This window comes from Solanum verrucosum, unplaced genomic scaffold (genome assembly GCF_900185275.1).
Source record: "Solanum verrucosum unplaced genomic scaffold, falcon-dt-bn FXZP01000229.1, whole genome shotgun sequence".
NCBI lineage: Eukaryota > Viridiplantae > Streptophyta > Magnoliopsida > Solanales > Solanaceae > Solanum > Solanum verrucosum.
This window is the reverse complement of record NW_026020011.1, coordinates 2925468-2951577: the sequence shown is the minus strand read 5'-3', so window position 1 is coordinate 2951577 and position 26110 is coordinate 2925468. Positions and strand designations below refer to the sequence as shown.

The 26110-nt window shown below is 31.2% G+C and overlaps 2 protein-coding genes and 1 non-coding gene across 3 annotated transcripts; 1 reads left to right on the top strand and 2 right to left on the bottom strand.

Moving 5' to 3' along the window:
* Positions 1 to 585: 585 nt before the first annotated feature.
* LOC125820218 (LRR receptor-like serine/threonine-protein kinase RGI5) lies at positions 586 to 4336 on the bottom strand. The gene is made up of 2 exons (XM_049499647.1): positions 1409 to 4336; positions 586 to 965 (listed from the first exon to the last, which is right to left on the bottom strand). Exons 1-2 carry the CDS (start codon positions 4263 to 4265, stop codon positions 586 to 588), a joined length of 3237 nt encoding a protein of 1078 aa, XP_049355604.1. The 5' UTR covers positions 4266 to 4336.
* Positions 4337 to 8012: 3676 nt separating this feature from the next.
* Positions 8013 to 10687, bottom strand: LOC125820176 (3-ketoacyl-CoA synthase 17-like). The gene is made up of 3 exons (XM_049499602.1): positions 9751 to 10687; positions 8741 to 8956; positions 8013 to 8314 (listed from the first exon to the last, which is right to left on the bottom strand). The coding sequence occupies exons 1-3, from the start codon at positions 10685 to 10687 to the stop codon at positions 8013 to 8015; spliced, it is 1455 nt and encodes a 484-aa protein (XP_049355559.1).
* A 12641-nt stretch (positions 10688 to 23328) lies between these two features.
* TRNAF-GAA (transfer RNA phenylalanine (anticodon GAA)) lies at positions 23329 to 23401 on the top strand. Its single transcript has one exon. It is a non-coding gene; the product is annotated as a tRNA-Phe (tRNA).
* Positions 23402 to 26110: the final 2709 nt, after the last annotated feature.

Below are 26110 nucleotides of genomic sequence, written 5' to 3'. Positions count from 1 at the left end.
GTCCCTACGTGGTGGAGATATCTGACCTCTGTAGATGCTCCTTTGCTGCCAACAGATGACTACTTGGGGATAATGAAAATTGTATGTCACATTGCAGCCTCCACAGTAAGTATTTACCTTGAAAGGCTGTAAATGTATCTTTCTTCTTCTACCTTTTTATTTCTATACAATTACAATTACATAATTTTAGTTATTTGAAAGACAAGGACACCAATTTGAAGTCTTGAGAAACTAATTGCCTGTGTTTATTTCAAGAAGTGCTTTTTGTTAGAAGTGTTTTTCAAAACAGTACTTTTGCAGAGTAGCAGCTTGTGTTTAGCTAATCAATTTCAAAGTCCCAAAAGTACTTTCGGGGAGAAACTGCTTTTTAGCTTCTGAAAAACAACTTCCGCACCACTCAAAAACATTTATTTTGTTTCTAAAAGCTCGGCCAAACACCTCTACCTTAGGAAATAAAGATGTTTGTGGAACTGTACAAGAATCCCTACAATAACCTATGCAACAAAACTAGCTTTCCTTCTCTTTTCATAGAATGACTAGTCTTTCTTCTAAAGTAAAAGAGAGAAAATGTGAGCAAAAAATGAATCAACTTTGAGTTGACTGATTGATTAAAGGCTGAGAAGTTTTTCCAAATTCTTCAGTTGGGCTCTTCACTTCCATTAGAAGTGTCACTACTTCCTTCATAGTTGGCCTTTCAGTGGGTGATGAATTCACACAGAACATAGCTATTCCAAGTGTTTGAAGCATTTCTTGCACCATTTGATCCGGTAAACTCTGTAGCTTCAAATCAAGAATTGTAACAGCTGGTTCAAAGCTTCCCATCTTCTTCTTCACCCACTCGACAATGTGTTGTCCATCACCAATCTGAGGCTCAATCGCACTACGTCCACTCAATATTTCCAGCAGCACCACTCCATAACTGTAGACATCGCTCTTTTCTGTTATATTTACTGTGTATCCATATTCTGCAACCATAGTGGTAAAAAATAGTGTTAACATCTATGAAGCATAACTTGTTTAGTTTATCCTTCCAAATTTGACTATAGCTCATAACGTTGTGACTCTCGTTTTGACCTATATCTGGGAACTGTTGACGATATAATGAAGTAAATAAATGTGTACCATCTCTAATAACTTAAACTAAATGAGAGAGTCACACATTTCAACATGGTATCCTAGGTTGAAGTCTAAGCGTCACCCATTATCCACGTGCTTGGCAAGAATCAGAGCCGCATGTGTTGAAGATATGATTTAGTAGAGAAAAGTGTATACAAAAGTGTATCCTTTCTCTAATAACTTAAGCTTTTAGAGATGCGATGATCACACGATTCAACACAAGGATTCAAAGCATCATATAGCTGCACAACATTTAGGTTAAGATGAGAAAATAAAGTTGAAAGATACTTGCCTGGAGCTATATAGCCATAAGAGCCTGCTACTCTGGACATAGCTTGATGATAATTTGGAGAATTCATCAGCTTTGCAAGTCCAAAATCTGCTAAATAAGCCTCGAATTTAGAGTCGAGGAGTATGTTGTTGCACTTGACATCTCTATGAAGAATTGCTGGCACACAGTCATGGTGAAGATAAGCAAGGCCTTGAGCTGATCCAACCGCAATCTTGTACCTGATTTCCCAATCCAAGTTCCTGTTACTTTGCAAGAGCTGTTGAAGATTACCATTTGAGATGTAGTTGTAGAGAAGAAGCTTAACACTCTTGTTTGAACAATATCCAAGGAGCTTCACTATGTTTCGATGCCTAATGTGACCGAGAATCTGAATTTCAGCAGCGAAAGAATCTATTGGTTCCTCATCTTTCTTTGTTTTCCAGAGCTTCTTCACTGCAATCAACTCGCCATTTGGCATTTCTGCTCTATAAACAACCCCCGCACAGCCTTTCCCTATAATGTTTTCATCTTTCAAGCAATCCAAGATGTTGTCAACGGTGCAATTGAGCTTCTGGAAAGGGATGAAAGTCCACGGATAGGAAAAATCTTCTGTCCCTATTGCAGAGACTGACATGCCAGGTGATTTCTCAAATTCATATCTATGCTTCCTTGTCACAAGATACCACGTTGCCACGACTGTTATGGATGCAGAAGTCACAATCACTGCAGCCAAAGCTATGGTTTTTGCAGACTTCAATCCGTTCCTTCTAGTTATATGTGCAGAACAAGTGAAGCCATCAATTGATTCACAAAGGAGTGAGTTCTCGAGAAAAGAGTTTGATGTTAGAGTTCTAAAGGAAGGTGTTACAGGAATAGGCCCTGAGAAATTATTATACGATACATTTAGAGTAGCGAGACTGGTTAAGAGGCTTAGAGTTGTGATTCTTCCACTCAACATATTATGAGAAATATCAAGAGATTGCAACAGTGTCAATCCGGATAACGTCTCAGGGAGTTCACCTGTGAATCGGTTTGAGCTCAAATCTAAACTGATTGTTAAGCTTGTCATGTAACCAATCTCAGGTGAAATTGCACCAGATAAACTATTGGAGCTCAAATCAAGTAGAGTTAACTTCTGCAGGTTGCTAAATGACTTTGGAATTGGACCAGTAAGCAGATTATTGCTAAGAATAAGTTTGTTCAAGTAACTGAGATTACCAAAACTCCACGGAATCTCACCAGTGAAGCTGTTCTTGCTGAGATCAAGCTGCTCTAAATTCACGAGCTCTCCCAGCGATGATGGTATTTCCCCGGTTAGGTAATTGTTATGCACATCCAACAGCTCAAGAACCGTAATGTTGGCAATTTCAGAAGGCAATTCACCAGAGAAATGGTTCATGTATAAATCAAGAAACACAAGATTCTGCAGCTGTCCTATCTCCTCAGGTATTGGTCCAGAAAACTGGTTTTCGCCAAGCCTCAACCTGACCAGAGACTGGCATTTTGCCACACTCGGAGACAATCTTCCCGTTAACGAATTCCCAAGAAGCAACAACCTACTCAGCTTCTTCAAACTGAATATCTCTTCAGGTATTGAACCACTGAGATTGTTTCTTGAGAGGTCAAGTGAATACAGTTCAGTACAGTTTCCGAAAGCAGCCGGGATAGTTCCTGAAACCGAATTCCCCCACAACAAGAAAATCTGCAAGTACTTCAACTCACCAACTTGCTCAGGAATCGTGCCGGATAATAGGTTCTTATCCAACTGAAGAGCTGTTAAGCTGCTACAATTACTCAACTGCATTGGAATAGCCCCACTAAGTGCATTATCAGATAAGTGAAGCTGTTCAAGAACTTCAAGCTTCCCTAAATCACCCGGAATTTCGCCAGACAAGTCATTTGCAGAGACATCAAGAACCACAAGGGATGAACAATTCGATAGCTCAGCCGGGACAGGGCCAGTAAGCGAATTTCCCCATAAAAGCAAGCTAGTAATCTTTTGTAACTTACCCAACTGACGAGGGATTGGACCGGTAAGCTTATTCATGTGCAAATACAAGTTCCTGAGCTCTGAACACATCCCAAGTTCAGGTGGTATTGAACCAAACACTTCAGTATCATACACTGCCAGAGTTTGTAGACTGATCAAATTACCAAATGTATGTGGAATAACCCCTGAAAGTCCAGTAGCCGCGACACCAAACGTCGTAAGATTGGTGAGCATTCCTAGCTCTGCAGGTATTTCACCACTCAACTCTAGATTCCCTCCAATCCTGAACTGTTGGAGTGATACCAATGAGCCTAAATCTTTCGGAATCGACCCGTTAAGGAGATTATCTTGAAGACACAGGATTTCTAGTGAAGAAAGATTAGCAAGTTGATATGGGATTCTTCCACTCAATCTGTTTGAATTCAAGAAAAGGAACTGAAGTGAGGTAAGTCCACCAAGTTCTGAAGGAACAGGTCCTGAAAGAGAGTTAGAAGAAAGATCAAGAAGCCTAAGATGTGTAAACAAACCAAAAGATGAAGGTATTGAGCCAGATATATTAGTAGAAGAAAGATTGAGAAGCTGAAGAGATGAAAGTGAAAAAAGCTCAAAGGGAAAAGAAGAAAGATTGAGGAATGTATTTGGAATAGAAACAGAAATAACTCTTTGTTGAGGAGAACAAGAAATGCCTTGCCAAGAACATGGAGTTGAAGTTGAAGCATTCCAAGAAGAAAGTACAAAAGATGATGATGATTTAGCATAAGGGTCATAAGTTGCTTTGAGAAGAGAGAGCAAAGCTGTTCCATCAGAAGACAGAGAGTTCACTCTTCTTGGACTCAAACAACTTAACAAGAAGAAGAATATAATGAAAAAATATGACAAAGTTGTCATCTTCTCTCAAATTTGTTGAGCCTTTGAAGTGGACTGACAGTGAAAAATCAAGAAATGGGAGTTTTGCAGAAGTAGTGGCACACACAAAGATGATGGTTAAATTTTTTGGAAGATATAGTTAAAAGTCTAATAATAGGAGACAACATGCATGTGATAGAGGGCTAGTTTAGTGATGGGAGTGCTTAAAATTCACACAATCTCTAGTTTGAAAACAATTTACTTCCTCCGTTTCAATTTGTTTGTCTGATTTAATGACCTGGCACAGTGTTTAAGAAAGTATATAAGACTTTTGAATCTTGTGGACTTTAACTAAAGATATATAGAATATTCTGGTCTAAAGCATGTCACGTGGAAAATTGATATTAAAGAGTTGCCAAAAAGTGAAAGAAGCATTAACGGGCTAACAAATTGAAATGGAGGGAATATCAACTATCATGTATGTGAAGTAAAAAGTTATTGTGTAATCTTTATGGAACACTAACTTGATATTGAAAAAAAATTGTTATGTAAACTTTCTATCCGGAAATAATCTTTACTTTAATGAAGTTTATTTTGAGAAAATAAAGAGAAAATACAGCTGCATTTAAATATCAGTTTTCTTTATGTAGTTTTCCAGTTATCTATAAAGAATTTTATGTTATTTACATCATCGGCATAAGCTATTTTTACACAATCATGTCACTTTTTATCTATTGTATCAGGTAAATCTTCTTATATTCAAGATTATAAACTCCACATTTTAAAGAGGTTTACATGTAAATATCCTTTCGATAAACTGATTGTACAAAAGATAATTTATAATAGCATATATTATATAACCTATTCACTTTTTGAAATTCTTCTTATATTCAAGATTATAAACTCCACATTTTAAAGAGGTTTACATGTAAATATCCTTTCGATAAACTGATTGTACAAAAGATAATTTATAATAGCATATATTATATAACCTATTCACTTTTTGAAATTCATGCTAATCGACTTATAATTTTGTAAATAAGATAAGTTAAATGATATAATATATGTATTGTTTTCATGTAATGAATTGTAAATTTAATATTTATTTTTATTTTCAAGAAATAGAATCCCTTGGGAAGGGGAGAAAAGAGTGGAGTGATACAGCAGTGAGCCAGCTTAGGAGATTGTGAAAGACAAAAAGAAAAGGAATTGGATTAAGCACCCAATTATGATTATTTCGTAAAATCTCTTTATAACAATATCGTTTCTTCATATATTATTTGTCTGTTGTAATAATATAATAAAAAATTGATTGTGATAGTAAATTGTTACCAAATGAATGATTATTATAGAAATCTCGCTATCTGTATTTTCCCTCTTAGGGTGTGTATGGTGTGGATGAAACATTTTTAATTTTTTCATATTTTGTTAGTCACAAATCACAATGCTTTCGATTTTTTATTTTTTTTAGATATGAAGTTTCTCTAAAATAAAGAAAATGACTTTCCTAACGGAGGTAAGTAAAACAAGTTTCATAAATGATATTTCAAGTTCATTAATATCTCCTCCCCACTCACCCAATGCCCCAAACCCCCACGCACCCCCGAACCCTGAACCCCCACAACACTCCCCACCACATTTCACTCTCGTACTGTTTTACTAAGTTACATATAAATGCTCTTGAGATAATATTAATTACTATTTTACTTATCAAATACTAAAAATAAGTATAAGATATCTAAGAAACCTACATATTTTTCATAAAAAAACAGTCTCATTCAAATACATCATTTTGTTTTACAAAACTACACATTTAATTATAATAGTATATGAACTATGAAGTATGTTTCAAGAAAGGGCGTGATTATAGAGGAAACTTAATTAAAGTAGGTAGGTTTTTTTTAAAAAAATATCTTTATTTTTACTTCTTGCCTTGGTAAAGTTAAAAAAAATGATGGTAACTATTCTTTTGTTTTTACTGCCTATATTATTAGTCACTTAGGTGAGGTGAATTATAAGTTGAGTGTAATTTGGTTATCGAGGAGGAAGTAGTGGGACTATTTTGGGAGAAGGGCTAAAGAAAAATGTTGTCACATGAAATAAAGAGAGTTAAGTAATTGTTTTGAATAAATTAGGGTACAAGTAACGATTAGGGTTTATCTCTACAATGTTTAACCACACTAACTTTTGAGTATGAAACATTAATTTTGAACTCAAAGATAAAATCTTAGTGTCTTTGAACGATGCGAAATAGTTTGATATTGACTTTTGTTAAAAGTTGGGGTTATTCATATCTTTGAGTCGAAATTGCTCATTATTATTAACGACAGTGGATAGGGATATAGGGGAAAATTTAGACTGTTTTCTTATTATATACTTTCTCCGTCCATATTTATTTGTCAAATACTTTTTAATTTGTTATAAACACTACTAGTGATCCTTCATTGAAACCTATGAATAAAAGGTGGTTCTTGCATATCGGATTAGTCTCCCTGTAGTACATATTTTGCTCTCTAGCTCATTACTCTTAGTTCAATTAAAAAAGAATAAAACAAAAACTACTATGTATAAATATATATATTTCCCTTTTTACAACGAATAAAGATCATTCTTGAAAAATAGAAATAACTTCTCTGGAGAAATTACTAATAGTGACTTTAGGTCACACTTTAATTGTAGTTTGTCCCTTATTTAATTCTTGTTTAGATTTGCATGGAGCCCCAAACCTAATTAGAGTTCTATTTTGATCCAAGACATTGCACTTGGATTATTCTATAAGATTTAAACTCCACTTTCTAACATAGAGAGATAATTGTACACAGAGAAATGGTGCAGTGGTGAGACTGTTTCACCCTTAATTAGAGGTCTCGGGTCCAAGTTCTGAGTATGGAGAAAATCCATTTGAAAACGTCATTCACAAAGAAACTCTGCAGTGCGTGATTCGAATTTAATCAAAAGCTCTAATGCCGAGTCCCATAAAAAAACTACACAAAGACAAAGTTAATAAAGAATACACGAAGAGGACAAAAATAAATATAGCTATAATTAGCCGCAATAATATTTTCTGATAATGATAAAAATAATTAAAAAAACTCTTTTGTGTTGGGGCATTTCAGGCATTCAATCATGGATTATATTATTTTGTTATAATTTTATTTTTAATATCTTTAATTTCTTCATTATTAACAATTAATTAATGAACTCAGTAAAATGGAGAAGGTATCTTTTCCTGAAAATGTGCATTGAGCCAAGAAAATGTTGAACTATTTGTTGTCATGTTGATATACATGGAGTAAAACCTAAGTGATGCTATCCGTTTGGTTGATAGGATAAGGGATAAGAGATAAGGGATAACAATTTTGGAATAATTTTATTCTATGTTTGGTTATCGATATTAATTAGAGTCTATTTGGATTTGTCTATTATAAATGATTGATATGAGTTAAGTGTTGAAAATAATTTCATAAATAAATAATTATGTGTTTGAATAGAACTGTTGAAATTGTTGATTAACAATTGATGTATTTAGTAACAAAGTATTGAATAAGATGTTCTTTTGTTCAAATTACTAAAACAACCTTAAGTTTTCTAGATTATCTGAAATATTACATATCATGAAACAGATACAAAGAGGGGGCTTGACCTTACCTCCGAATACAACACAAAAAGGATAAAGACTTATCCAATTACATTTTTTCTATATAAACTACTAACTAATACATATATGGTTGTGATATCTCTTTCTACACCATATAATTTTTTTATTGTCTTAAATTAATTAAAATTCATTCACCAAACCTTCAATGGATAATTATGTATACAATCATTCCAAGGATTATCACAATCTTGAGTTGAATCTTGAATCCATTTCCACACCAAACTTCCAACTTTAAAACCTGTCCCAAATGCAATCATCCACATTTTGTCCCCTTTTTTCACTTTACCTTTTTGTGCTTCAAAATAAGCTAACTCATAAAATACTAAGCTACTAGATGTGTTACCAAATCTATTCAAAGTCATTTTTGCTGCCTCCGTCACTTCATCACTCAATTTTAGGACTCGACTAACTTGCTCTATAACTGCTTTCCCACCTATATGCATCGTCAGAACGATAAAATTAGCTCATAAAAATAATATGTCTATTTTGAAAAGTGATGTACAAGAATGACATTAATGTAACAGTCTTTGACTTTTGACCCCTCTTGACCCAAAAATTTCTTGACTTTCTACTTTGATGGTTTGTCTATGGGACAAGCAGAGATCAAAAGTTTTAAACTATTCATATTGATTAAAAAGAAATGTTATCAAATTCTTTTTATAAACATATTTTTTTATTTGATATATTATATATAGTCATAATAAAAGAAAATTAAAGCTACATAGGTAATTAAACAAAATATAATTGAACAAGTGAAATTATGATTTATTTGTTAACTCATTTCAACTCAAGTATCTTTTAAGAAATACGTTTAAAATTAATTTAACCCGTTCATTTGACACCCCGACTGACAACTTACCTGTGTGTATGCACATGTGTTCGAAAGCTGTTGTAAAATCAGGAACCATTGGCTTGAATTTCGATTGAGGTAATATTGTAGAGATGATCATTGAGTAAATATAATTTGTGATTTGTGTTAATGGAAGGACACGTGGAGCAAGGATTTTGATGTGTTGACGTAGGTTAACCCCTGCCACTCTTACCAAATCTTTGGTAAGTGAAATGCCAGTATTACCTGTCATATGAACAACCGTGTTAACGGAGTTTAAGAAAGAAAGAAAGAAGGATATTTAATATATAAATATATTAGGTTCATCTGAATTCAATATATTTAATGTAAAGTATAAATTTGTGTAAAATTAAAAATTCATTGTAATTATAATAAATAGTGGATATGAACCTCTATAACTACAAAAATACATGTGTTCAATGAATTTGTCTTTATCTTAAACATATCATATAATATTTGTGTGACTGTAAATTTTTTTTATAAAAATAAAATAGAAAAGTTTAAAATTAAATATTTTTAAGTATAAAATAATGCTATTCTATTCGAAAAACAAGCTAATAATGAAATAATGTCAAACTTTAACTAAGAAACTAAAAAGACAATTCTAGAATATTATGGATATAATATCAAAGGATTTAATTTATATATATATATATATACACACACATACTCACCTTGTTTTCGGACGATCAGTTACCTATTATAACAAGTTTATTATCATTTTTATTAAGTTATAATTACTAGCTATTGTTTATTATAGAAATTAACCTATCTAAATATTTTTTTTTACAACAATCATTACATAATATAAATCTTAAACACTTAAATGTAGCTATATATCCAACGATGCATGTTCCTAGAAAGACATAAAATGTTATATATCCTGCAATATGTAGAATCGATATTTCATGTTATGTTATATTATATGTTCTTTATAATAGTAATATTTAAAAGATACCAGATCAAACAAGAATGTTATAACTTATAAAGATGTTTGACTGTACTAAATATATGCGTACCTTTTTCATCTTCCTCTTGAATTGCAGCTCTATAAGAACTATCATCAGCACCATGATGAGTTCTAAGAGAATGAACAAGTTCCATTTTTGCCCTTTTGAAAAGTTTAGGATTATTACTCATTATAGCAGCAGCACATCCAACACGAAATATACAATTTGTAACAAGCATCGAACGATTTTCACCATGGTACCAATTTAAAGTTATGCTCTCGGTAATAACAACAAGGGCATTTTGGACTTTTCGACTCCCACGCAAAACCCTAGCTGCAAAATCAATCGAAAGTACCCCGGAGCTACATCCCATTCCACTCAAATTATACGTTTTCACGTCCGATCTAAGGTTATAACGGTTCACAATGAGGGAAGAGAGTGAAGGAGAAGGTGAAAACCCTCCACATGTAACGATGACAACGTCTATCGATTGAGGATCAATTAGGGTTTTACCTAAAAGTTCATCGATAGACGAAAATACCCCTTCTCGAGCTTCTTGATTTGCACTTTTTAGTGTAGGTACATTGTTCGTATTATTATTATTATCACCATCATCGTCTTCAAATATAAATGGTGGTCCATAAGTTTCATCACCTAAACCGGATTTAAGATAAATGTTACGCATGAAATCGATCGATTTTTCGACTAAATGTACATTCTTGAGAACGTATGATTCAGAAATTTTATAAGAACATTTCCTATGTAGTGGTGGTTTGTAACATGTATAGTTTAACAAGAAAACCCTATGTGGACGAGTATGATAATAATAGTAAAGTGAAATAAGTGTACATAGAGAAAATAATAGAAAAAAGTGAAGATGTGTGGTAAGTAGAAAAAAAAGTATTTTGGCTAAAGGGGTGTAAGATATTGTAGTATGAAGAAGAAATGTGAAGAATAAAAGTGATAAAAATGATATTTGAAGGGTATGTATAATTGGGAGTACCATTTTCTTGGCTTTTTGTTTCTTTTGAATTTTAATTTCATTGGGAAAAAGAAAACTTACTAATTAAGTCCTTATATATGTGTGTGGAAAACAAGGTAGAATTTTATTTTTATTTTTTGTATGTGTACGTATAGGGGCAGTGGGTAGTAGGGGGTTAAAGGGAGTTGGCATTAATTGAATGCTCGTGAGAATGACTTACGTTGGCATTTGACATATTGCTAAGAATCAACGTGCTCTCATGAAAAATATTGTGGGCGGAGAAAGCTCGAAGAATTTTCCTTCATTCATTATTAAGCTCCGAGTTAGTTCATGTTTTCTCTAAGAATCCTGCAATGCCTTTTCGATATACAACATGTTATATAAGCTATATTACATAACTTATTATGTCTTATGACTAGCGAAATACTATAATACGAAAATGTAAATTTATATCTTATAAAAGTAATTTGTTATTTCAATATCAAAAGTATATTCGATTATTTATTTGTTAGTGAAAATATTGAAGGACAAAAATTAAAAAATATATATTTAAAAGGATAAAAATTAAAAATCGTCTTAAAATATAGATATTATATTTGTGTGAATGACATTTATCTAACCAACTAGTCAATCGATCAGTAGCCTAAAAGGCATTTTATTTTAAAGTCAAAATAAAGCATTGATGACATATTTGATTCAGTGAAATAAGGACATTGAATTAAATTGATCAGTAGATAATGTGCATTTTACTTAAAAGTCATAAAATATGTCAGTAAGATATATATGTATTGTACAATATGTTAGATTGATATGATATAAGGAGGTGGTTAGGAGTCTACTGGCCAGCAACAAAACAACTACAAACAAAATGCTTTTATCTTTTAGGATGGATAAATATGCATCGTACAATATGTTAGATTGATATGATAGCCTAAGTCAACTCTCTATTCTTTGTATATGATATATCCACAGAATTTGTAAATAATAATAATAAATTATAAAATAGAAGTACTGAAAATATCCTTAAACATGGTGCGGATTATTAGTTTCATTTTCAAATTATTGACAGTCTTAAAAGTACACTTTTACTTGACTAACTGAACTTAAATACAACCTCGATCTTGCAAACTGAGTGAAATACACTATTAAATTCTAGTCAATTTTAAAGGTGTTTTCAAGAACTTGGGTTTTTATTAAGTCACATGCTTTTACAAGAGTTTGAGACCCCTTGGTATATCATGTGACAGATCGGGGTGTATCTAAATTAGTTAGTCAAGTAGAGGGGTGTTTTTAAGGCTGTCAATAGTTCAGAGACGAAACTAATAATTTATGTCAAGTTCGGGGGAATTTTCAATATTTCATTTCATTTGTCACTAATCCCTCCCAAAGTAGAATTTGTGGTGGAATTGTGATGGATTTTTCCGTTACAAATCTTGTTTTTTCTTGTAATGTAATTGATAATGGTAGATAGTAGCAATTAATAGTAAAAGTGGATGGAATAACAACAAACTGTTATCTTTGTAAAAATTCTTGAATAAACATTATAAGGCATAAGTACCCTAAACTATGACCGAAATCATAGAGACACACTTTTAACTAAATTAAGGTCCTATTAACTCCCCCCCCCTCCCCCCCTCCCCCCCCGTAACCATTGTTTTCTTAATCTTGTACACTTTTTTGGTTTACGTGACATCCAAACATCTCTAACACGCCTAAACTACGTGGAGTTACAGAGTGTGCCACGTAAGCCAAAATGTGTACAAAATTACAAAAAAAATGAATTCAGGAAGGTAATAGGACCTTAGTTTAGTTAAAACATGTCTCTGAAATTTCAATCATAATCTAGAGTGATACTTATGCCGTATCCCTAAATTTTAATTATTCATATAGAGTATCATTTCCATTGAAGATGTGGTCACTGAAATGTGCATATTTCTTGTTAGACATTTAGGAGAGTGAGATTTTCTGAATATTTACTTCCATCGAATAAAGCGCAAAAGAAGAGAACACACGAATGACTTTTAGGTGTTGATACAATTGATTTTCTTATCGTGTTTTTCCTATTTTATCCTTTGTAAACTATTGAAAAAGTTACTTTTATGAATTTATTATGAATTAATTAAGGAGATCATGGTGAAAATTATTTTTAAAAAGGGGAACTTTCGCATATAGCCACTCAAAAATAGCTTAATTACGATCCATAATTATAGTTTACTAATTACGATTCGTAGCTACATGTTATAGGGAGGAGAGTGGCGAGTGAGAGTGGGAGAGGGAGGAGAGAGGCGAGCGAGAGAGGGCAGAGAGTGGAGAGAGGCGAATTGTATATGTATATCTGTCAAATAATTGTATATATGTAACTAATATACATATCTATTTGTATATCTGGCGAGTGAGATTGGGAGAGGAAGGAAAGAGGCGAGCGAGATTGGGAGAGGGAGGAGAGAGGCAAGTGAGAGAGGGCAGAGTGTGGAGAGAGGCGGACTGTATATATATATATATATATATATATTTAACTGATATACATATGTATTTGTACATATGATGGAGAGAGATTGGGAGAGGGAGGAGAGAGGCGAGTGAGATTGGGAGAGAGAGGAGAGAGAGGAGAGAGAGGAGAGAGGTGAGCGAGAAAGGTCAGAGAGTGGAGAGGCGCTAATTGTATTTGTATATATGTCATATAATTGTATATATATGTGTATAATTTGTATTTGTATATGTATAAAAGAGGTCAAGTGACGTAATTAAAGCTAAAATCAAGCTGCGAGCCGTAATTAATTCAAACTATAGCTATATTATATTAGCTAATTAACTAATATTATTTGCTTTTCTGTGTAATTTTCCAAAAATAATAAATATAAAGTGTAAATTACAAAAGAGTGCGACATACGTTATGGTGTAAATTGTAAATTACTTTGAATGAGGTAGCTAGAAGTATGGTCCTCATCAACCATTGCTAACATATTTGTATGTAAATAGACACGTTTCTAGTTTTTAACTTAACAAAAAGAGTTAAGGTTGTTAGTCAAAAGTGAGGAAAGTGATTAATTTGACAACTTTTTATGAAAATTTTTCTTAAAAGAAGAAAAATTCAATTGGACTGGAAATAAATTAGATTTTCTATTATAAATAGGTAAAGTTAAACTATATTTATTGACTTCAGAATGCCCTTTAACCTATTATTGTTATTTTACCTTAAAACTTTAAAGTATATACACGAAAAGTGTAAGATAATTTTAAGCTTTCATATCACCAATAAGGTATCTACATATAGTATCTTATCATAAAAAGTTAGACGTGTAATTTTGTAAATAAAACAAATTTACCTGTTATAACATATAAAAATAATTTATTATCTTGATATCAGATGTCGAGAAATCAATCGGATTGAAAATCGCATCCTAAAGTGACTTTGGAATAGATTTGAGAGCGTCGATAAAAATAATAATATTTTTTTGCACCAATCTATATAAGTTAGACTTGTGATTTTCAAACCAAAATATGCAACTTCATTCGTATAATTTAGGCGAACACTATGAAAATGGTGGAAGCTATGGTTGAGAAAATTAGGCAAATATGTTTCTCCCTTATAAATAGAGCCTCTAAATCTCCCTTGGATATGCAAAAGACATATATATAGTTTTAGAAAATGGCCACCTCTTCTCTACAATCCCCAATAGCTAAAAGGTTATTTTCTTTATTTATTTTGTGCTTCGAAAATGATAATAATACTAATCAACATTTTAACTTATATTTTTATAGGCTTGAAAGGTAAGGTAGCAATTATAACTGGTGGTGCTAGTGGAATTGGAGCTGCCACAGCTAAACTTTTTGTTCAACGGAATAAGAGTTAATTGTATTTCTCCTTATGCAATTGGCACACCGCTAACATTGAAGGCGTTCGGAATAACTGGGAGAGAAATGGTAGATAAATGGTTTGCTGAAGCAGGAAATTTGAAAGGAGCAGCTTTAATTTATTGGAAGAACAAGATGTGGCAAATGGAGTGTTGTATTTGGCAAGTGATGATTCTAAATATGTGAGTGGTTTGAACCTAATTATTGATGGTGGTTATACTACTATAAATGTAGCTTTAACTGAGGCCTACAACAAATTGTTTCTATCTAATGCTCAACAATAATTGAACAACAAATAGAAAGGCAAATTGAGATTTGTTGTCTTCTTCAATAAGTGATGTTTCATTTGGCATTAATTTTGAAAATAATGTTCAAGACTTTTTAATGTCAACATAGAGGTTTTGCCTACATGTTAACTTATTGAAGAGTTGCTAATGTTGTCTGTAGACAATAAAATTCACGTCGAGAAAAGTATTGCAACAATTATCTTTATTGATTTCAAATTATGAGTGTTACAATCTCTATGATTCGTCTTTTCATATAAAATTCAAGGGTTTTTGAGCTTGATATTCTTGAATTTGTCTCTGAACTTTATCTTGGATTCAATGGGCTTAGGAGCTTGTTCTTGAATCTTTGATGAACTTGAACTTGAATTTTATCTTGAGAAAACAAATAAAATACACACATTGAAAAGAGCAAATGGTGAAGCTAATTGTGATAGATTAGCGAAATTCATCTCTAATTGTTTCGTCACAAATATTTGCGATAGTCATTATTCCATCATAATTTATTTAAGACAAGCAAATATGTGATAATCGAGAATTTGTCACAAATCCGTCAAAAATTAAAATTTTTGGTAATATTGTGATGGATCTTTCGTTATAAATTTAATTATTCTTACAGAGTATCATTTTCATTGAAGATGTGGTCACTGAAATGTGCATACTTCTTTTTAGACCTTTATAGGGTGAGATTTTCTGAAGATTTACTTCCATTGAATAATGCCTAAAAGAGTAGAACACACGATTTTTTTTTGCTTTCTTACTTTATCCTTTGTAAATTTATTGAAAAAGTTATTTTTATAAATTTATAATGAATTAAGGAAATCACGGTGAAAATTATTTTTTAAAAAAATTATAAAAGAGTGTGACATTCGTTATGAAGCAAATTGCAAATTACAAATTACTCTGAATGAGGTAGCTAGAAGTATGGTCCTCATCTACCATTGCTAACATATATTAATATACTAGAAAGGCAGCACGGGCCCAACATAGTAAGCCTGTGGTAAACAAAGTATTGTTCGAACTTATTTCAACCATAAAAGCCACAATTTTCAATGAAGCAACTTATTCAAGTTATGAATGATTTGGTTAAAGGGATGATCTAGTAAGTTATAAACAAAAGAAATTCAAATGAAAAGAAGTATTCTAGCAATTGCAATCTGTCCTGGAAACATCAGCTCTTCAACTCCTTCCTTGCACATATCTCCTTTTCAATGCCTGGTCATTACTGTTTGTCGTTCCTGTAAATTATTGAAAAGGAACATATCAAAAATAGTTGGGCCAAGCTCCTATTAAGATATCAACTTCACTATTTACACAAATTGCATATTTATATCAAGATGACAAAATCAAAAGATTTTAGATACAAATTAAGCAGTTCTCTTATGTTTAAAGGTTGAAGTTAAAATGTAAGTAGGCAAATTTAGATAAGTCGGATATTATACATGTTGTTAGAGAAAATAGATTAGCAATGTCAAATTAGTAATAATGGAAAATTTACAATATTGGGACGATCAATATGCCCTACGGAACACGTAATGGAAAGAACAGGCTTACTTGTTAGAGAAATGGTCAGAGGATTGTATACTTTTTCCTTTGTTTAAATTGTCTTGGGGTTGAGTTGGTCGAACATGGTGACTGACAACTGGCAAACAAAATACAAAAGATGTTTAAAGGCAGACTTGGTCTGTACACATTTACAGAGGGAACACATTGGCAACATTAAGTTAATAAAAGAGGAAACCTTTCTCAGGAAGCACATGAGGTTCTTGGATGATAAGTGCAACATGTTATTGAAAAATCATCTCTGTACCAAGATGATGTTGGCTGCGTTGGGGTGTCAATAGTGGGATTTTCAAGAAGATTATATCTTGTAGAATCTGTTTGCAGACAACGAGATAGCAACAATGCCTCCCAAATACAAAACAAACTTCAAATGCTTACTTTACTGTAAACTTAAAATTTGAAAATAGGAGAGACGCAACAAAAGAAATACCAAAGAAGTATAACTAAAAATAAGTGAGATTTACAAATACCAGGATCGAGTAGATGGGATAGATAAAAAGATGCCGGGAGATGTGAGGCAACTTTTTATTCCTTCTTTTGATAAATTCCCACATAAACAATGTCTACCAATAATTAAACTCCAGCTAATGCATCTATTATTTTATCTGATGAACCTTATAAGACACTTATAAAAAAATATTCGACACGCTTAGTTGGTGCAGTATTTTCCATCAACAGATTGATTTGAGAGCAAAAAGGGATAATGGAGATATCAACACAAAAGAAAGAGAAGGAAAGAGTAATCCACATTTGCTGCAAGCTAGGAAAAACATGAATGACCAAATATGTTAATAATCTGCAAGTACCTGTTAAGATAAGGTGCTTCATGTATAATTACTTCAAATATGAAAATGGGTAGACTATCTACATCAAGCCCCTTGAGGTGTGAACTTTTTTCATGCCAACTGTGAATTCGTTAATATATATTAACTTGAGCTACTAATCGGTATAACAGAAAAAAATTGAGAAGAAGCAAAGACCACCCAAAATAATGTATAGAAAGAGAGAACCAACAACAATATTGACTTACTTTCCCTCTGTTCCTCTGATGCAAGATCTTCCATGATTTGTTGCATGTCACAGCAAATCCATGAAACAATAATACCATATTCGTTACATGAATATACAACTTTCTTTTTCGAGCTCTGCTAACAATAATACCATATATATATATATATATATATATATATATATATATATAACACTTGAGCTACTAACCCGTATAACAGAACACATTGAGAAGAAGCAAAGATCACCCAGAGTAATGTATAAAAAGAGAGAACCAACAACAATACTGACTTACTTTCTATTTAACCTCCAATGCAACATCTTCCATGATTTGTTGTGTTCACAGCCAATCCATGAAATAAAAATGTCATATTCGTTACATGCAGGTACGACTTTCTTTTTCAAATCCTGCTAACAATAATACCATATAAAACACTTGAGCTACTAATCCATATAGCAGATCTTCCATGATTTATTTATATGCATAAAATAAGTATTCATGGATAAAATTGGATTTAGAAATAGAAGATCCATGACAACAACCACCACATTGTGCCAAGAAAGAAGTACACTGGCAATCCATAAATTATACGTATTCAATAATATTTACAATAAATCGAGCTTAAACTCAATATAAACAGTTCTACAATCTTTATAATGCCATTTTGTATCATATCAATTTCACCTCTAATCACAACTGAACTTTATTGGTTTAATTAATAACATTAGTTAGTGAGCATACAATAACTGAAATTGAAAAAGAAGAATGTGTGAATAAAAGCCGCCTCACAGTTTCTAATTAAGGAATAGTTAAAATCTAAAAAAGATATGCATAGAAAACAGACAAAAGAATTCTATAGGCCAAGAATTTACAGTTGTAAAATCATGAAAAGAGGAAGCAAATTCCAACAATGTCGGCAGAAATCTTGTAATACGAACAATTTGTTTGTGCATTTTTCCTGTTTCAAGAAATCACCAGAGAACAATTGAAATGACGGGTGCATTACTCTAATGTCAGAGAATTCACATAAGCGTAACAAGATTATTGTAAAATCTTTACATGAGTTATCAAGGGAAATGCCATGTTCCTTTATCTGACACAGAAATGTAGGACTTTTCACAGTCGATGATACCTTCTTTATTCTTTGGAGGTGTGTTGGTGTCTTCTCGAATTTCCACTTCCACATATGAAGTGAAACTCCAAGATCAATTGAAATGGAGAACAATAAAATTTCAGAACTTGGTGCTTGAAATGTAATTCGAAGTTTCAACATTTTCTAACTACATATAAGAACAAAGGAATTATATTACTCTCTAGAATAAAGAATCAAGTATTTTATAAATGCACTAAAGGAGAAGATACAAGGATAACTATTAAAGCTATAATGTCTCTAAAAAATTCCTAATAGTATTTTTTAAGAAGTAAAATTTCATTGCTCACCTAACAATAGTCACAATACCGTCAAGTAACTTCAATTCCACCAATTCCTCGCTTGTTTATTCCTACTGAAGTTGAAAACATCCTTAGGTGCATTTGAAGAATTTTTCATAGTGAGAAAGAGACCTTTACGCTCTTCTTTTTATTACTTTCCTTCCAATTCAACACATCTTCTAAAAGTATTAGTTAAAAGAGAGAAAGAGAAAGGAAAAACATATTTACATTAAGATACTTGGTACTGTAGAAAACCATTTGATTAATGGCTTAAACTGAATAACAATGTCAATTTACCAGTGGGATATCACATCGACAACATTTTATTTTATTTTTGTAAGTATTACATAGACAATATTCACAACATTTTTTCTTATAAAGTAATAAATTTTGTATTGATAATTGAGGCAGAAAACAACCATATACACACGTTAATAACACAAACTGAATTCACCTTAAATATAACATCCTTAGAGGGTAATAGAGCATATTTTACTCCCTTCATTTCAATTTATTTGTATCACTTTTCTTTTTAGTACGTTTAAAAGAATGTCTCTTTACTTTTTTAGCAACTCTTTATTTCTAACTTTTCACATGACATGTTAAAGATCACAAGTTCAAAAGGGCATTTTGGCACATCCTATATATTTTTAGTTTAAGACCATAAAACTCAAGAGCCTTTATTACTTGTAAAAAAATACATAAAACATGAATTTCTCCTTTAACATATAACATGCATATAAGAGATTATTCTCATAAAACATCAGCTTCCAAAATATACCTACTAAATAATAAAGAACTTTTAAATTCAAAAGTAATTATCAAGATTAGCATATTAAACAAAAACCATAACAAAATTCTGAAAATTGGAAGCAGAGAAGAGCAAGTATTATCATACCAAAGATTTTGGAAGTTGCTCCTAGTCTAAGTAAATAGCAAAGAATGATGAACGGAGATTGCCATATGTGTATCTCCTCTAAGTAGCAAATAGAACATGTTGAAAGAAGCCTTAAGAATATTTGCAATTAGCAAGTAGTACTTGTTTAATGAGTGCCCAAATAAAATACAACTTACATTACTTTTGGTACAAGTATTTACCTTTAATTTTAATTTCTCAATATAGAAAAGAATGGACATAAATTCAAATTTTTTTTACAGCCATGAACTCTTTCAGTGCTTTAATCCCATAATCCTTTTTAGTGTTGTTTGAGTAAACCTAAAACCTTCCTCAACCTAGATGCCCAGTTCTCTTCAAAGTTTGATCCAAAGATCAAAGAAAAATAGCAATGGACGTAAAACCTAAACAATATACTACAACATAAAAATATATATTGTAAGAGATTGATATATACCTGTAAGTGCTTTTACTAAATGATCTTCTGCCTCTCTAACTAAGCTCAGTTTTCAATTTTCCAAGATCTGCAGCCATGCCTAAAAGCATCAAAGCAAAAAGATACTTAATTAGTAAGATTTAACATGAACATGGGCACCAGGAAAAATTGATGCTTTTTAAAAAAAAATAAGAGTTCAATTCAATCCCAAATAGAAAATACCCTTCAAAGGCGGATACTTTTTAGAATGAAGTATTTTCAATTTTACCCTGGAATTGAAGGGTTTCTTCAGCTTGGAGGTTGGTTGGATCCAAAGATTTTCGAAAAGAGATGGCGCCTGCATCTATACTCTGTTGTTGAATTTGTAAATCCCTATTACATGTAAACCTAAGTTGCTCCATTTTGTTTAGTCTAACATTTAGAGTTTACAAATGAAAATTTTGGTACTTGTCAAAATGGTATAGATACATGAAAAAAGAAAAAGAAAAGGAAAGACCAAGAAATCTACCTCATACCCAGTTGAATTTTGAGGTCTTTGTTGGTATGTGGCAGAAGAATTTTTTTGTTGTACTCTCTTATAATATGACTCATCAATGCAAAATTGAGACGGGTCTACACTTCTGGGCATAGGAGATGAAGAAGAAGTGGATTCAAAATAGAAATTTTGTGCATGCAACATACCTACATCCACATAACTATGAAGGAGCAAAAATTGAAAGCAATATCAAAACAATCGAACATAAAATCAACAAAGCAGGACAAAGTTTAACCTAAAATCCTGGAAGAAGATGATGAAAAAGCAAAGAAAAACAATGAGAGCAAAAAAGCAAAGTGAAAGAGAAAAAATAGAACAGCAAACAGGAGAAGAGAAAAATGGAAGTACACCTAGAAGGAGAGAGATTGCAGGGGAGGGAGATAGAACTGTAGATGCTTTGGCATACGCATAGTTTTGCTAGAAAAAAAACATACACGTGTTAAACAAATAGGCACACAAAAGATAAAGTAATCAATACCCAATGAAAAAGGTACACATTTATAGTACCACTCAAATAACTTTGTGTACAATCCTCAATTGCAGTGTTAGTCCTATTGTTGTTGGCTTATAAATAAGGGTAATTTATAAGGGTAAAATAAAAAATGCTTTTGATATTATAGTACAACTTGAACTGCTTTTGGTATCACTTCTTAAAGCTGTGTTAGTCCCTACCCAAGTCTCACTTCTAAATAAGAGTAAAGTAATATGTAAATAGAGAAGTTTCTATTTTTTCAACTTAACAATAAGAGTTAAGGTTGTTAGTCAAAAGTAGGAAAGTGTATAATTTGACAACTTTTTTTGTGAAATTTTTTCTTAAAAGAAGAAAAAAAAAACAATTGGATTGAGAATAAATTAGATTTATTTGTTACAATAGGTAAAGATAAACTATTAAAAATAAAAGATTGTACCAATGTAAATAGGCTAACCTATATTTATTTACTTTAGCCCCTAACCTATTATTGTTATTTTACCTTAAGAGTTTAAAGTATATGCATGGAAATTCTAAGAGAATTTCATCCCATCAGATCTCTAATAAAATACTACATAAAGTAACTTATCATAAAAAAGTTAGACATGTAATATATAAAACAAAATAATTTACATGTTATAACACATATAGATAATTTAATTATCTCGATTTGGGATATAAAAATATCAATTAGATCGGAAATCAAATCTTAAAGTGACTTCAGAATGGGTTCGAGAGCTTCGATCAAAAATATATTTTTTTTACACCAATCTATATAAATTGTACTTGTGATTTTCAAACCAGATATGAAACTTCATAAGGTATGTAACTTAGGCTGCTATTTTTCTCACATAGCTAGGCTCCCCCCCCCCCCTAATAAATAGACCCTCCAAATCTCCCTTGTATATGAAAAAAAAAGAGAGAGAGAGACATATAGTTTGAGAAAATCTCTTATTTTTCTCATCAATCTCCAATAGCCAAAAAATATTTCCTTTCTATATTTTATTTATTTATATTTAATTTGTGCTTAGAAAATGATAATACTAATCTCCATTTTAACTTACATATTTTTATAGGTTGGAAGGTAAGGTAGCATTAAGCTTGACATAATATTCAGTAACGCTAGTATAGCTGGTAAGCCAATTACCAATATCTTTTAAGTAGATTACGACATATTCAAATTGTTCCCATCTACTAGTGAAAATGATGATAATTAATTAACGATAATAACTTAATTATTGCCAAATATATATTTGTAGTATCAATTGCTAGTGATAATTATATTTTAGCATTTTTTTTTTTGTAAATGACGTTAAACCGTATAGTGACAATATTTGATCTAATGAAAATTAACTAATGTAAAGGCTCTAACACTCTTTGTATAATGTGTATATTAATTGCCATTAAATGTTTTTTTGGTTATAGTACTGCTCAACACTCCACCAATAAATAAAAAGGAAAATATATTGAGATTTATTTGTCTTCTTCAATAAGTGACGTCTCAATTGGGATGAATTTTTTAAAGTAATTTTCAAGACTTCTTAATGTCAGCATAGAGATTTTACCTTGCACGAATCATATTAACTTAAATTTTAACACAAATTTTAAAATTAATAATAAAAATTACTAAACATATCTCACAATAATTTTTATCACCATATAACTCTAATATCAATATTTTGAGGCCTGACACAAAAACTTTAGGATGAATTTTAGGAATCACATAGTTTTATTATGAAATTACAATCTATCCCTTTTTAGTTTGTAATTACATTAATCCCTTAAAAAGTAACACAAACCAGATACATAATATGTAGCTCGGATACATTAAAGAGTATCTCGAATACATTATAACATAAACCGGATACATAATATGTAGCTCGGATACATTTAAAACTAGTTCGGATACATAATATGTAGCTCGGATACATTAAAAACTAGCTCGGATACATAATATGTAGTTCGGATACATTATAAAATAAACCAGATACATAATATGTAGCTCGGATACATTAATATGTAGCTCAGATACATTAAAGAAATAAGAGATTTTAGAGGTTTTTAGAAATAGAAGGGGATATTGGAAATAATGAAACATAAGACGTGTATTTCAGATACTTATGTTTCCAAAACATAAGATGTGTACACGATAAGTGATTATAAGAAAATGATAGCTAAAGAACAACAAGCGGGGATAGCTCAGTTGGGAGAGCGTCAGACTGAAGATCTGAAGGTCACGTGTTCGATCCACGTTCACCGCATTTTTATTTTTTTTAATTTTAAGATTTTTGGAGGGGAGGAGAAAATATTAATATATTGAATTTAACATTTTTGGGCTTTTCATCAACTTTAATTATATGTGGTGGGAACGAGAAAATATTAATATGAATTAAGTTGGATTAAATAAAAGAAAGCTTTTTAAAATAACTACATATTAAGTTTAATTAGAGATCAATGGCAACAAGATTTGGGAAAGAGACGACGAGAGAATTGATGAATACGTGGTGTATTAGGTTATCATGAATACAATTGATTTGTTGATGATACAATTAATTTGTATCAACATATATAATTATATCAAACGTATACATTTCTTGTGTATTCATTGTATTTTGTGTATCAACGAATACAATCATATCAAGTGTATTAGTTCTTTGTGTATTAACTTTCTATCAAATATATCAACTAATACAATTATATCAACTATGTATTTGTTCCTTGTATATTCACTTTGTATCAAATGTATCAAAGAATTATATCAAGTGTATCAATGAATACAATTATTTTAAGTATATATACTTGTATCATGTGTTATACATTTATATGTGTTAAAACTCTATATCGACGTAACTTTCTAATGTTCTAAAACAAATTTAAGTATATAGTATTTCGCTTTTAAATCAATTGCAGCAATATTGTGGCGGTCCTCCTTTGAACATACTATCATACATCTATTATTATTATAAAGATTAAGCAAGGTTGTCTTTTACTATATGTAACACTGAATTTTGTAATATTACAATTAACATGTTAAACAGGTATCAAGAGTGATTGCTTCTTTTTGAAAGAATTTTTCAGTTTTCAATAATAAATCTTGAATAAATCTCTCTCTCTCTCTCGCTATATATATATATCACAAGTAACAAGTCAAGACGTATCAATGCCACTTGAGCAAGCCATATTTGTTCTATTGTATATTTATTTGTATGACAATTTTACTTGATAAAATGTTGGAAAAACAAATAACCTTAATTATTTAATCTATATTTAGATTCTAATATAACATTTTGATATATTTAAATATTTATATTCAAATTCTAATGTTTTAATCTTAATGCACATCTTAATACTCAAATCTCTATTTAGATTTAGACGTTTTATAATAAAATCAAATGAAGCGTAATAGTATCTCGCATCAGGTATATATAAGTACTTAGCTTCTTGGTAATAAAACAAATATGCTACTCAATTTTGAGAATAAGCTAAGTATGCCACTAGTTACTGTCACAAAATTGGTTCAAAACTTCAAATATGTCTTTAATTCATGAACAACAGAAGCGTTTCAACATTATAACATATTTTTATTGGGAGAAAGGCTAAAAGTTCACCTTTGTTGAAACTTAATCAACATAATTTCATCACCAATCACTATAAAAAAAATAGAAATACAAAGATATTTATTTAGTGATATTTGAAATTGTTTTATTTAAAACATATATAGAAAGGGAAAATGACTTGGTTTCTGAAAAAATCGATTAAACTTATAGTTTAAGAGAAATCGAATTTCCAAAAGGACAGAGTCGCCACTTGATTTTTTAGTAAAAATCAAGAAAAAATACAAGATTTTTCAAAAGACTTAAACAGATAAAATCAATTGAAAAAGGGTTCGAGTTCAAATGTACATTCCGAGAAGGTGTTAGGCCCTCGGAATGCCCGCTAACTCGCGGTTGACCGGCGATTTGACCAAAATGATTTTTTTGACTAATTTTGAAATTTTGGCGAAAGTAAAAGAACTCATTTACTTTAACTAAATATTTAAAATTTTAACTAAGTAAAGAGCACGCATCTTTGACTAATTTTGAAAAGTTTAATAAAGTAAAAGAACTCATTCATTTGAACCAATTATGAAATTTTAACTAAGTAAAAAAAAAAAAAAAAACTTATTTATTTATTACTATTATTATTTTTTATCAAGGGAAATAACTAAAAGAAAACTTTTAAAGGGAAAACCTCAAGTGTTGACGGGACTAATAAAAAATGAAACTAACCATGGAACAATAAAACATATATATATAAAAAAAAAAATCTAGTATTATCTATTACTATTATTATTTATTTTATTATTATTATTTTTTTTAAAAAAAAGGGAAATAAACTAAAGAGAGTTAATCCTAGAGGTAAGTAATTTCAAGCGACGAGACTAAATAATAATAAAAAATAAAAAAAAAAAACAAAGCTAAGTATGAAATAGTTTAATTCGAATATATATATATATATATATAAGAAGAGAGAAATGGCTATCTTCGAAAACTTAATTAAATTCAACCATAAAAATAAATAAAATGTTAGTCAATCAACAAATAGATAAACAACTAACTTAAGAGGAATATATTGAATTTGGGTTTTGCCCAAATTTCCCAAATCTGCAAAAAAAAAGGAAGAAGTAATAATTCATTTGGGCTTTGGCCCTTTTTCCATCTTCCTTGCCCAGGATATACACAAAGTATGTATTTGAGGTGTACGCCATGTATATCACTAATTCTCGAACTCCCGGATCTGTAATTTTCATTTTTAACTATGTATCTTTGCGTTTTCCACCTGTGTTTTCACGTTTTTGCCCTGTATATCATATTTTCTGACTGTATATTGGTGTATACAGCAGGTATATCAGTGTATACAGGCCGTTTTTCAGCCTGGTTTCAGCTTTCCAAGGCACAGTTTCGATTTCCAGCCCCTGTTTTCCCTATATA